General features: G+C 41.9%; 1 protein-coding gene across 1 annotated transcript in view; it reads right to left on the bottom strand.

Moving 5' to 3' along the window:
- Positions 1 to 14,653, bottom strand: part of LPGAT1 (lysophosphatidylglycerol acyltransferase 1) — a 110,136-nt gene that overhangs the window by 20,941 nt on the left and 74,542 nt on the right. Inside the window, exon 5 of the mRNA XM_006028795.3 lies at positions 10,478 to 10,604. Within this exon, the coding sequence (XP_006028857.1) occupies positions 10,478 to 10,604 (127 nt within the window). The remainder of the gene's footprint in view (positions 1 to 10,477; positions 10,605 to 14,653) is intronic.

Here is a 14,653-nt window from a genome sequence, read left to right as displayed (position 1 = left end):
GAAAACAGTCCCTAGGCAACTCAAATTGGGCCCCCAGAATTGACGGGCTCCTTTAGCAGTTCTGGCATTCACTTATGCCTCAGCCTGCCAGCTACAGAAAGGGTGCAAGGGCACCACCTCCCCTCAAAGGACTGCTGGGAAGATATATTTATGAAGCTCGGGAGGAAACTATTCTTTATTTGTTGCAAGATTTGAAGAGTGCACAGCAGGGCAGGCATGGGGCCATGCACTGAACATGGAGGATAAAAAGATACCATGCCATTCATTTCATGTACTAATGGAAACAGCAGGTCCCACAAAAAACAGTAAATCAGCATAATTAGAACAGTGCTTTTTAGTCTGAAGGCACCCCTCAGAAAATGTAAACTCTCAGTTTGCACTTGTTTTCGGACTACAGAAAAGTAAGAGAAACTCTTCTGTTGCAAAAAACTCAGAACTCATAACAGCGAAGAATATGTTTTAAATACTATGGATTCCCATTTGAAATCTCTGGGTTTATCATGTGAATCATATTTGCATATCTAAAAGTACTAACATTGTGTGGTATCCTGCATCTACCTTGAAAGGATCTCAAGGCACCTCAGTATGCCATGGCATCCTGGCTGGCAATCACTGCAATGAAGTACAAAGGAGAATAATTAAAGTTGCATGTGTAATTTTAAATCTGGCACAGCCTAATCTCCAAGTGCTGGACCAGGAAGCTTTAAAATAGTTTTCCAAGCTTAAAAACACAGAAGAAATAATGGAATGGTGAAGAAGGGATCTAATGCTGCATGCTAAAGCACAGGGCAGAGCACAACACATGACTGGCCTCTCTGGTCATCAGGCTGCAGGACAAAGGAAATGTTTCCATGACTCACTGGCGTTTATCCCATGTATTTTGTTATCACCGGTATCAAATTTTAGATGCACACACTGATCCCCTCTACCCCTTGATCTTCATTGTCAAGGTCAACTCAAGAATCAAGACCACTTCAGTAAACACTGTTTACAATTAATAACTAGAATGGCGGAAGGATTCCCTTAAGGGACCTCACAATTATTTTGGTTATATACCACAGCTGAGCATGGCTAGCAGCTGTTATCTTGGTCTCTTGAGCACTGAAGCCCATAAAAATTGTTTGAGAAAGTAATAGTAATTGCGCTAAGAAAAAAAATTGCAAAACAGATGTACTGAAAATGAAATTTCTAACCCCATCCCATAAAAATCTCTCTTCTTCCTCCCCAAGTGAGTATGAAAACACATTCCTTTGCAATTCACTCTTCAGCCTTTTCTTACAGCATTAAAAGATCGACTGTCACTGCTTTAGCTTTCCACGAATTGATACATTTTGAAAACTTAAATTGAAAAAAGTAAAAAAGAAAAAGTAGGTATTCCTACTGCACTTGCTTTCTTTTATTGTACTTGGTCAAAAAACAGACAAACCAGGAAGAAAAAACGTTCCATTTCAATCCCTACAAAAAGAAAGCTCCTGAATTTCATAATTTTTAAGCCAGTTTTTTAAAGACTATTTTTATTCCTTGTTTCTCCTACACCTGCCGCGAGTGTTTCAGAGTGTATTAAACATGGTAGAGGTATACAATTAACTTTTCCAAGAATACTCATTTCTCAGGGAATGACATGAGCCTTTCCTTGTTTGGTCATTTTATTAAATCTTGCCTAGATTGATAACTGAAAGCAGAGACCTACTGAGCTGTGTTCGTTTGAAGTTAGGCAGAAGGCAGGGCTGTGCAGGATCTTATACACTCGCGGGGTACAACCTTTTTGGCAGGTGTGCCACAAAATTAGTGCTGTACCTTTCTTGAGTACCACTCCAATTCCCTTCCTCTACCCAATCTGCTGCTCTGCTTTCTGTTCCCACCCCTGCCTTTCCTTTTTCATGTCCTTGTGACAAGGTATTTAGCAGAATGCACACATTTGTTGCAATCTGACTGGGCTGTACCATGAGTGCTTCTTATGGCCTCAAACTTGCGACCTCTGGGCTGTCAACCGAGAGCCCTAGCACTTATACCACCCCAGTCCCTGCTCCCTGCCCTGTCTTGCTGTTGTGCTGCTTGTTCCTTCCTTGATCTGTTGCATGCCATACAAAGAGGCCACGCCACTAGTGGCAATTGTGCCAACAGGCTGTTGCCACACATGTTATACCTCTCTGAACAAGTTAGCTTATGAGATTTCATCAACTACAGCCTACTTCTTCAGATGCTGACAAAATAGGCTGTAGCCAACTGACTGGAAACAGTTAAAAAATAAGGGATATACAGTGGCCCACAAGTCTGATAAGTTACCACTTCACTATCCACAAAGAAAATGTTATAGCAAAAGCTAGCGTATTCTTAACTAATAGTCCAGAATACCATATATCAAAGGTTAATTCGTTTCTGTACAATATTATTATCTTTAACAACCATTTTACCACATATGGTCCAATACAGTGGATGGTAACCTATGGTTTGGGGGGGTAGATACAGTCCATGGGCATGGGGCTTCAGCAGCATTTGAGGGGTGGGGGCCTTCAGCAGGGGTCACTTTCCAGTGCTACTGTGGGGTGAAGCACCAACTGCAGGTGCTTTTCCCACGCCAGCGCAGAGAAAAGCAGTACTGGCAATGGGGTCCTAACACCTGCCCACCTACCTCTGACCTGAACTCGGTCATTCCAGCCTGCAGCCTTAAAAAACAAAACAACCCCCCCCCCAAAAACAGTTGCTGACCTCTGGTCCAGCAGGTCCAATTCCCCTCAACTAGGTCTAGATGAGAAAGGTCTCTGTCCTAAAAGCATCTACAGAATATTCTGTAGCAGTTTAAAAAGTAGCATTTCCCTCTTCCTAACAGAGGTAGGAGAGGAAGGAAAGGAGGACTACTGTGTAAACTGCCCACTGAAGGTCACAGGAGAGAGCACAGTAAAGTTGTGCACTAACAAATGCTGTATTAAAGCTATTTTAAAACAATTTTTGGTTACAAAGTGACACAGCAGACAGAGACAACTGTGACCCTTTGTATTTTGGAGAAGAGAGACTGCTCTCAAAGACGTCACACTCTGCAGCCATGCAAGCCATCAGCAGCGTGAATGGTTAATCTGCCCATTTCAAAACAAACAAAATGGAAAGAAACTGATGAAAATTCACTGGGCTTCAGTTAACCTCAATTCCCATTTCTGGAGCTGTTCCAATATTGTGATGTTCATTAACACCAAAAGCCCTGTCAATGACAACAGTTTTAAGAGATGCGATCTATCTTTTACACAAACACATCAAAACGCTCTCTCCAACAGTTCTTAGTGGTACTGAAAACTGTTGTTGCTGCAAGCAAATAATCAATAAAAAAAAGATTTCAAGCTGTTAAAAAACCTGAAGTTGTCTGTCAAATGTAACTGCAGTATTCAGCCAAAAAATCTCCAAGAGTTCAGAGTGATCTGACAGTAGATAACCGATTGCTAAAAAGTGATAAGCAGAAGCTAGAAATGGGATCTAAATGGAAATATTGTTGCACATGCTTAGGACTGGCTACTGAAATGTAGTCATGTACCACAACTTAGGTGGGACTTTTTTTTTTTTTTTTAATTGAGAAAACCTTAGTTTTCCATTAGGGCTCATGGGAAAAAAAATCATTTACACAAAACAAATGCATTAAAAAAGACGAGCTTTAAAACAAGATGAAACTAATCAAAAGTGAATTAAAGTATTCCATCACACCCGATATTTCAAAATTTGACTACCACTGACACCAAGATGAAAATTTACCCCAAGCAGTCTAAGTAAACTCTAGTCCATAAAGACCTTTATACAATTCAGTGGTTGAGTTTGCTTGCTGAATTTGGGAAGGGGGAAGAGGGGTCAGGGAAGCGTTCTGATTAAAATGAGTCAGCGACTTCAGAGCCATTTTTCCAGGTACTCTAACAATTCAGGCAGGCAACACTGCTTCAGTTCCACTGAGATCATATTTTTAATATACGTTTGTTTTGTTTGTTGGAGACTTTTTTGTACAAGTGCATGAAAGCTGAGACCCTGGAGAATGACAGAGAGGTCTGTTTGTATCCTCCATAGCTCCTGCTTCTTGCCCTGCCTGGACAATACCCAAGATCACATCCATGCACGTCGGAAAAGACCGTCTTACAGCATCTTTGCTGACATACAAAAAAGGACACTGGTTATATACAGAAATAAAACAATTTTAACATCTAACAACTTAAAGCCTATTTGTTTCAACTTCATCAGCTACTTAAAGTATTAAGTACCTTAAAGTATTATGGTAATATTTAAAGCATTAAAAACAAATTTTCTTTTGAGAGTTGCAAAATGAACCAGCAAATCTTGAGAAATCTAGTTTTAATTTAAAATCCACCATCAAAGTACTCTTGATTGTTGCACACAAAATAGTAACATTTCACAAGACCAAAAATAATTTTGTATAAGAGCCTGCCACACACACTACTCTTAACTAATCATGAAGCGTAAATATTACAGAGAGGGCAAAAAAACCCTCCTCAAGAGGGAGGACATGCATATTCTGGAAGGAAGCAGGTATCAGTTCCTCACCTGTGATGCTACATTTACTGTATTTTCCTACATACCACACCCCACAAAATAAAAACCACACAACTTGTTTTTAGAAGGCAGAATTGTAGAGAGGGGTGTGGAGAAGAAAGATTTATCCAGTTGTGGCCTATAGTTATGTTTTTCGTGTAGTACCCACCACAGTATAACATATCCTCCACACCTTTAAGGGATAAAATTTGCCAAAAACTAGTACCAATTTGAGAACAACTGTGAAAGGGTTAGCACTGAATTTCCCCTTCCCCATGCCTTCTTGTAGCAGTGGGACTTTATCCTTTTGCGCCTGCATGCAGTAAAGTTATAGTGAAGAAAATCAGCATCCCCATGCAACTCCCCCGCCCCTCAATTTTGGAGGGCTGATTTTTGGGGGAAAAGGTGTGTGGCTTGTGAGTAAATATGGTAATTAAGTAGTAACTTGGGCAGACTCCTGAAACCTCCTATGGAGAAAGGATGTAAAATAAGGAAAGTTGAGACAGTCTTCCTAACAGAGGATGTCTGAAGAAAAAAATAATATCCTGCTCTAACACCAACATGCCTTTACTAATTTGTTTTTATGTACGTCTTAACTTGAAGTATTTGACTTTTCTGACTAACCTGATTTTCTGAAAAATGACTATTTTAAAACATCAATTAAAGCAAGAAGAATCAGAAGGGAACTTGTAAAACGCAGTAGCTCCCTACACTGCCACAGCTCCTAAAACAGTATATGGGACAGTTTTGAGCACTAGACACTCCCCAATCTTTCAACTACTCTTTAGTTCTGGTAGATTGTTTCCTTTAATCATCTAGCAGTTTAGTATCTGCATCATGCTGATAACAGACAAAAGCTGTAAATCTCTCTCAAAATTGGTGCAGATCTCATTCTGGTGATGACTACATATAGTTATAGAGGAAGAGCTAGAACTAAGAGCCAAACCTTTCATGGACATATGGAATGAATGAAGAACACAGCTACTCCCATCAGTTTGCAGAGTTTAAAGTCCAATACAGTATGCAATATTCAGCATCACTAACTAGAGGATTAGACATATTGACCCTAATCCTTCATTATGTTTCTAGTATAAAGTAGTTGGCAAAAATCACGCACATCTTTAAAAGCACAGTTAATCCACTCAAAAATAGTTTAAAACAATTAAAGTGTGGTTTGAAACACTTTCATGGTAAAGAACAGTATAGAATACAAGTTCAGAGGCTTGGTTAACCTTTTCTTGTTAGGGAGACTTAATTTAATTCTAGGGGAAAAAAGCCTCAAACCCCTTGATGGACACAGTGAGTGTTAAGTTAACTGCAACACTAGTCTTTACTGTATTTACTTGAATAGAAGATGAATCTGATTATAAGACAACCCCCCAATAATTAGATTCAATTTATGGAAAATGTGTTTTAATTTTCCAGGTACAGAATCTAATTATTGGAGTTTTGCCCTTCAATTTTAACCAGGGAAATCATCCACCCGCTTTACTTAGCCCTGGTGAGACTGCAGCTGGAGTACTGAGACCCAGTTCAGGAAGGATGTGGAGAAGCTTGAGACAGTCCGGAGGACAGCCACTCATACAATCCAAGGCCTGGAGGGAAGGCCGTACGAGAAGAGGCTGAGGGACTTGAGACTCTTTAGTCTGGAGAAGAGAAGGCTCAGGGGGACTTGGTGGCAGCCTACAACTTCATAAGAGGGGTACATCAGGACATCTGTTCACCAGAGCTCGCAAAGGGATAACAAGGTCTAATAACTCATAAACTCCAAGAAGGCCGATTCAGACTGGATATAAGAAAACAGTTCTTTACAGTACAAGTGTCCAGGGTCTGGAACAAACTCCTCGCAGAGGTGGTGCAAGCACCTCCTGTGGACTCCTTCAAAAAACAGCTGGATTTATTTCTTGCTAGGGTCACTTGATCCCAGCTGACTTCCCACCTATGGCCCAGGGCCCCCGGACCCAATGATCTCATGAGGTCCCTTCCAGCCCCTAATGTCTATGAAATCCATGAAATTTATCCCCCTCCCACTGCTACAGCAGGGAAAAATAAATCTGGGGGTCAGGTAGCGCTTTTGCTCTCTACTTCCCCAAACTTTCTCCTCAGCCTTTTCCCCCTCTCCTTACCATCAGAGCCTGTTCTCCTTGAGCACATGGAAGTGAGGAGCAATTTTGAAAACAATAACCTTGAAATTAAATATGACTGTAGCAATTTGCATATAGTACCCACAGGCTTGATTCATCTAAAATTAATGCATGTTATCTTTTCTTGAAACAGCTGCAAGTTTTAGCACAGGTATTCTATAAACACATTTCTGAGCAGCACTTGGGAGCCTACCTAAACGTAGTACAAACTACGTATGATATTAGTGCAAAGGCAAAAGCTTGTGATTTACCACATAGTCCATTGTGGTGGGCCCCAGCAGAGTCAACAGCATTTCAAACCATGGTGACCCCACTACTCAGCACTGATCACTGTGTGTATGTACTCCAGATCCATGTGCTAATAAGCCCCCCAACTCATGACTGCAACCAGGTGTTCTCATCACAAGTCCTGGGATGCTCCAAAAATTTATATGCAAATAAGGCACAGGGCAACCTGGTCCAGCTTCACCTCATGGACAACAGACCATGCTAATCATATGTGGCAGGCTGAAAGAGGGGGCAACACAGGGATTTTGAGTGAACTGTTTGGGGCCCAATCCAGTAACTGCAGGCTACTACTGCATGTAGTCCAAGGACACCTCCACATTATGCTGGAGGGGAGGGAGGCCAAGCCCAGCAATGCACTCCCTGGAATGGGGGAGGTCACAAAGCTATGGTCAAGTCCCTTCTCCACTAAAGGTGCAACTCAGGAGACAATGCAAGTGTTCAAGCTTTAGGACCCTGAAATGCAAATTTCCCATCCCAGCTGTGCTTAACCTCATGCAACTGCACTCCAGTAGGAGGGGAAAGCTGAAGTTTTATAATAACTACCAGTGAAACAATTAACCAGAAACTCTCTGCAGGGAGTAACAAAGTCCCTTCCTCCCAGCACATGAACAGCTCCCAATGAATAAACTAATAATAGTAACCAGAATTCAGGACTCCATGTATGCGACCACAGCAATACCATCTTAACTAGAAACAAAAAAAGCAAACATTCAAGATCAAACAAATCTCTTGGTATTACAAATAATGCACCCTGGCCTCCAATTTTCAATTCCTCGTTTGCGGTATACATGTGATATGTTCCAAATGAACTTTCCAGAATACTTTTACCAGTGACTAGAATGGACAACAAACAAAACAACAGGGACTTTCTTTGTTCTAAGCATGAAGGATCCACTTCATTTTAGGGCTGGAGCCAACCTAATCTGGAATCAAACATTTACTGAACAATACGTTTGCTGCCTGTTTTCTGGCAAAGGAAGTTAATGGTATTTTCACCACCAACATTAAGTCATCACACTGATAGCAACCTCCTTCAAAAGAACCATTTCACAGCCAAAAAAAATGCCATCTATTACCAAAGTACCTTGGATTGCTTCATTGACTTAAGTGAGAGAATGACAGCATGATGCTAATGAGTCAGAGGTTTGATTTTGTGCGTACATCTAGGAACAGGTAGCATGTATATTGTAAAATTTCACAGTGCTTTTTCACTTCTCAGCTATTCAATGATCAATCTAAAAAGCAATCAAAGCCAAATGGGACAAACATATTAAGCGAACAATCTTAAATTATTCAAGTTTTTCTTTCATTTAGGCCTTTAACTGCAAATTATTTCATCTCTCCAAAAAGAAAAACAAGAAAAACAAAAGACACCCCACACCACATGACAGATAGCAGTAAGTTGACTTCTCACATATTAAGCTAGTCCTTTAGAAAAAGTTGCTTATCAAAGGAAGATTTTTTTTGCTACCACTTTCCCACCCTGGACTCTGCTGAGAGGCTGTCATTGTTCTAGTACTACTCTGGTAGCTCCCTGAACCTATGGTTTTAACAAAAGATGAGCTCTTTCTGTTCAGACCATTACATTTGAATAGAACACAGCTTTTAGGAGTCATGTTAACTGACCAGATACTGACCTCAAGTTTTATTAACATACAGACAAGAGATGCTCAATATCAAGTCAGCTGGCTTTTGGTAAACCCTGGTACCTGTAGTACTAGCCCATGATCCAGTTGACACGATGCGGATTATGTAGGGTTACCATATGTCTGGGTTTTCCTGGACATATCTTCTTTTTTGGCCCCCTGTGCTGTGTCCGGGCAGGTTTTTAAAATAAGAGCAAATGTCCAGGTTTCTTGCTCTTCCTCTGCTCTCCCGGACTGGTTGCTTGGCGCTGGGAGCAGTGGGCAGCAGTTTGACTGTTGGGGATCACATGCTCCTCATGCAGTCCCCAGCAAGCCAGAGGGGCAGAGGCAGTGTGTGCATGCGCGCACAACGTGGGAGCTGCTTGGGCAGCAGGGCCAGGGGGCTGCGGCTTAGGAGTGAGGGGCAGAGGCAGGGCACAGGCATATCTTATGTCCTTCCCCCCTTTCCTTCCCCCTCTCTCCCCTCTCCCTCCCAGGTGTCCTCTTTTTTGATGCTGGAAATATGGTAACCCTGGATTATGACTTCTCTTTGTCAACCCTGGCAGCAGTCATGGTCGACACCATGTTTTAGGCAACATTACTCTTCACGTTTGTTTTCTTACTATGTAATTTTTCTAACAAATACAAGTATGTCTGTCAGAACCCATTAATTAGATGCCTATAGCACAGAGGAGAATTGGTATAGCCCAGAGGAAAATTCCATGGGTTCGATACATATGGCATAGTTTTGCTGTCAGTCATTCTGGTGGCAGTAACTAGGTCATGGAGGAAAATTCCGCTATGCCTGAACCCAGTAACCAAATGCTACAGTAGTGGAAAATTACAGTTTAGAACACAGTTCAATGCAAATTCACATTATTAGGGCCTAGTTTTCAAGTATTCCTACGTGGCAACCGGTGATTGGCTTGCTAGCCGTATAAGAGGTTGAAGCAGTTTCTGCCCAAGTTGGAGAACTCCACACACACCTCGTGGAGAACTCTGAGTACACTGTGGAGCCTAGCAAACTCCACGCATGTTTCAGAGCGAACTTAGCGGCCTGATCAACCACTAAGGACTCCCCATCACCGACCCAAGGGGGCCTAGCACACCCCCACCCGAGACGTAAGACGACTGCCAGCCCGAACACCCCGAACACATTTGCAGACCGACCAAACGAACTTTGTAATTTCTGCCCGACCCAAGTTTTGTTTACAACTGTAATCGAAGCAAGCTTCTGACCTGCACTGTACGAGCAGTGTAAGTAAACAATCTTTTTTGTTCAATCAAAATGCTTGAGTACCTGATTCCACTCCAAGCGTCACAAGTACCTGCCCGCCGACTAGGGCTCCTAAGGCCCCGAACCCCGCGCCGCGGCTCTCGGCGGTGACAATGTCCTGGTTGAAGCAGGAGGTATGTTCTCCAAGTGTAAGTGGATATAAGCATGGAAGAGGGGACAGGAAAAAGTCCTGAGCATGTCCATGGACTATTACTTTTCAAGTGAACTCAGACTGAAGATTACTAAGAGAAATATCTTACAGTAAAAAAAGACAATCATAAGCTTCTTTTAAGAAAGCAACAGTTTAAATGAAACTGAACACACCAAGACTTACAACTAAGCTGTAAATAAACTAACATAGTACAGTAAAGTCAAATACCCTGAAGTGTATACTTTGACCAACTTACAGGTCAACCACCATTGTTAAATGAAAACAGTATACCATTGATATTAGGAAACAGCCATAGAACAGCCTCTGAGCTTTTAATCTGAAACATCTTGTGCTTAAATAACTAGGCAAACCATGTTCAAAGAAACATACAGTTCTCCAGGATGCTAAAATGTGCCATGCAGGATTCCAAACATGGTTCTTTACCTGTAAACTTAATAGGATTATTTCCTACCTGTAATGTACATGTGTAATTGTTGGTTGCCTGTAGCCAAGAATCCAAGTCTGGATGTCTATGGGTTCAGCTCTGGGATACGCAATGGTTATATCTATCATCCACTGAAGGCCTTTTAATTTGTTCTCTAGGAATAAAATACAAAAAAGAGGAGGAGGTATTAAAATGACACCAAATGACATGCCACTGGCTTGATATCCATTGCAGAGTTACTTTTCATTATTACATAATTTATTACATCGCCAAGCAAACTTAAAACCAATGACGCAGACAGTTCAAGGTAAAAGGGGTGGACGCCGACTCCGTGGAAGTGGACAGCAGAACTCTTACCGACTGTAGTGAGGCTAGGGTTATACCATGTGTCAGTTACCTGGTTGTACTTGGTACTGTGCCATGCACACCGATGGAACTACATCCATTCTTTGGGAAGACCCATGTAATAGGATGGGCACAATGATGGGTGCCTATACACATCCAGCAAGGCTGCTCCAACATGCTGTAATTACAGCATGTCAGAGCAGATTTGATTAATCAAGTCTGCTGGAGCGTGGTAATTATTGCGCTCCAGCATCATGCGTATCAGCATCCACGCACTGAAAAACGGCAGCGGGGGCATTTTAAGTAAAGCTTGCTTGACAAGCTTTAGTTAAAGCGTTCCCACTGCCATTTTTCAGCATGGGGACGCCAATACATGTGGCGCTCCAGCTGCTTTAGTTAGAGCAGTTCTTGAAGCTGCTCTAATTAAAGTGCCCATCTGCCCCCCCTCCCCCCGCATTCCTGGAGGCTGTGCACACCTATACCATTAATGACTTTTGAGGATGGACTTGAATGCAAAAACTTAGACAACATACTAGTGACACCAAGCTGGACAGAATAGCAAACACTCTGGCACAGAAATAGGATTCTAAAGGACCTTGATCAATTAATTGGAAACATGGTAAGAATAAATCAGCTGATAAATAATTGCAATTATTGTTCTGTCATAATTGCAACACTGAAGATTCACAAACACAGAGTGAGAAGCAACTGCCCAGGCAGGAGTGGTACAGAAAAGGATCTAGGGGACGCAGCAATCACAAGGCAAATATGAACTAACAGTGTAATACTGTGGTCAGAAAAAAAACAAATGGAACACTGGGATGTAGTAAAGGAATGTTCCACACAACGCATAGGAAGAGACTCTTCCACTCCATTCAAGCACTGATAAGGCCTCCCCTGGAGTCCTGTACCTAGTTTTGGACATCACATTCCACGCAAAGCAGGGACAAAGTAGAAAGAGTCCAGAAGAAAGCAGTAAGTGATTAGAAGTCTAGGAAATGGGCCCGTGAAAGAAAGGTTGGAAGAGCTGAGATTATGTGGTCTGCAAAAGAAAAGGCTGAAGATTTTCAGATAACAAGCTTCAAATACAAAAAGAGCTGTTAAGAAGAGAGTTTGGCTTTTTCAATCATTCTGTCTCCATATGCTAAGGGATAAAAAGTATGTCTTTAATAGCAACAGGGGAGTTTTAGGTCAGATATGAAGAATAACTTTCTAATTCTCAGAGCTGTAAAGCACTGGTAAAGATCACCGAGAGAGGCTGTGAAATCTCCAACATTTAAAAAAAAATTTAAGTGAAGGTTAGATAATTGTCTGCGGTGGTTTAGACAGATGTTCCTGCCTTGAGTAAGGGAGATTGGACTAAATAGCCTCCTAAAGTCCCTTTTAACCATATTTTTCTACAATTTTATGAAATTGGTTTTTTTAAGCAGGGCTGTATTTAAACAACACCAATCCTTTAACCTAAGCATAAGAACTAAACAGACATAAAAGCATAAGAGCTACTACTGTAAGTAAGTAAAAATCCCAAATATGCAGATCCATAGCCAATTCTAAAAGCCTGAGTTTGTTTCCATCAATTGAAATAACTATGACTATCTTCGTTTGATAAAACAAGTTTCAACCTGGACTGTATTTTTACTACTGAATGCAAGAAAGCAGCTACAACATATTGATTTAAGTATAGCAGCACTATGGATCTATGATAAATATTCTGACAATAAAGCTATTAAATTTTTTTAGTAATCTCTGAATACATTGTTTTGTGCCTAATTCTAAATTCAAGCAAAGTAGTGTTGAAAAGGGGGTAGGAAGCACTTAGATATTTGCCTAATTCACAGATAATTTGCAATGTATCCCTCGAGGAATAAAAAACATAAAAGTGCAAGCCATGCAATTAAAAAACAAAAAACCCCACACTCATAGGATCACTTCATTGGAGGATAGCATTTCAAAGCCATGATAACAAACATGTGAAATAAGTAGATGGGATTCCATAACAGATGACATGTCAGCATTATGACGATAGCATCTCTTTCTAAAGTTGTGTTCTCTGAAGAGTTTGTTTCTCGTCTTCTGAGAAAGGCTGATCTGAGGTGAAATGTTAAACAACTCAAAGCAGCAACCATTTCCAAGACTGGAAAGACGGGGAGAAAATTTAACACTCAATTGCTGTTCATGATGTCTCATCTCCAAGAAACAGATTGTTATGCAAGTATGGGCTGGACAATGGTTTGCTGCATATCACACTGTAGGATTTCTTATAGTTTGTAAAACATGGGGGAAGAGAGCTAGAGAAGGAGAGGGAGAGAGAAAGAGACTATTTCTGGTCAGTTGAAAGAACATACAAGTTAAGTGCTTGGTAGGCTGTCATTCAATTTGGCTCACACCTATCCAGCAAGTGCTCTACTGCTCTGAAGGGCCATATTCAATAAAAGGGGAATGGACTCCTGCTCAGAATCAACATAAAATCCATGCACCATTTAAATCCTCACTTTACCCTCTTAAATAAGGACAGTGAAAATCACTGTGGCACGTCCCAAAGATATGGCTTAATTTTCATTTGACATATTACAGTCTCCAATAGCTAGGGTTATTATTTTCCTTAACAAACTGATCTCCATCTTGTGTTCCAGGATGCCCACTATTCAGGTATTTTATTGTGCCTTTTTAAACATTTAAAACCAGGGAAGTGTTGTAGGAAAACTACAACATTTAAACCCAGCATTTTTCAACCCAGGTATCGTGACCCAGAATTGGGTCACAAGAATATATGAAAGGGTCGTGAACAAACTTTAAAAATGCCTGGTTGGGGGGGGGAGGGGGAGGGAGCAGGAGGAGGCTGGGAGGGGGTGCCACATGCATGTGGGGGCATACAAGAAGCTGGGTCATGGCAGCAGGGCAGCCACAGCCCAGTGCATGAACAGCTGGCAGCCCCCCACTCCACCCTACCATACCAGGTCCAGCCTGCTGGGCTACAGAGGCAGCTCTGCCCATGTCAGTCCAGCCAGGCTGCAGCCCCATGCCCACTGTGGGTGCACAAATCTGGAGCAGTAATTGCCCCCCTGCCCCACACACCTAAGGGCTGGGGGCAGTGGGTCAGGAGTGACCAGGAGGACTGGGAGGGTGGGAGGCTGTGGGTTGGGAGTGAGGGGCACTGGCAGGGCCAGAGGGCTGCAGGTCAGGAGTGAGGCAGGCCTCGAGTCCAAAAAAGTTGAGAACCACTACTTTAACATGCTACCTACTCCCCTCCCCCCCGGTTATTACAGAACACAACTTTAGATTATTAAAACTTACATACATATGGACACTCATCACCTATTGTGCAATTTAGATTTTGCATTTTATGCAGTCTGGATACTTGCTGTGCTGCTCTCATGCATGAACCCAAAACTGCAACACTTGTTGGCAGTGAGAGCAGGGAAGCATTGGGTAGGGAAGTATTACTCTCCGCATTTTAGACTGGGAAATGGAACCACAATAATTTAGTGAACTGACCAAGGTCACACAATATTTCTTGGCCTTTTACATAGGTATCTTTATTCCCAGGCCAAAGTATTAAGTAAAAAGCTAAGAGAAGGTCACAACAACAAATTCTCAAAACAAAAGCCATTTCTTTTTTGAGAAAAAAAAAAAAGAATGAAGAGCATGAACATAGCAGCTGTCATCTTCTTGCTTGTGGGTTAGAACAGGGCTGTCCAACTTCTGGGTAGCAGGACCACCCTCCAACACTGGCAGCATAGCCATCGTCTCAGCCATGTGAACATGGCCCCTTTCTTGCCATGTGGAAAGCCTAGATCTTCCTTCCCATGGCCTGGCCTCAGCCAGCCCCTAGGAGCAAAGGCAAGAAGCAGAAGCCAG

Source organism: Alligator sinensis, unplaced genomic scaffold (assembly GCF_000455745.1).
Source record: "Alligator sinensis unplaced genomic scaffold, ASM45574v1 scaffold1277_1, whole genome shotgun sequence".
NCBI lineage: Eukaryota > Metazoa > Chordata > Crocodylia > Alligatoridae > Alligator > Alligator sinensis.
Note: the sequence above shows the minus strand (reverse complement) of the source record. Positions and strands in the feature narration are given on the sequence as shown.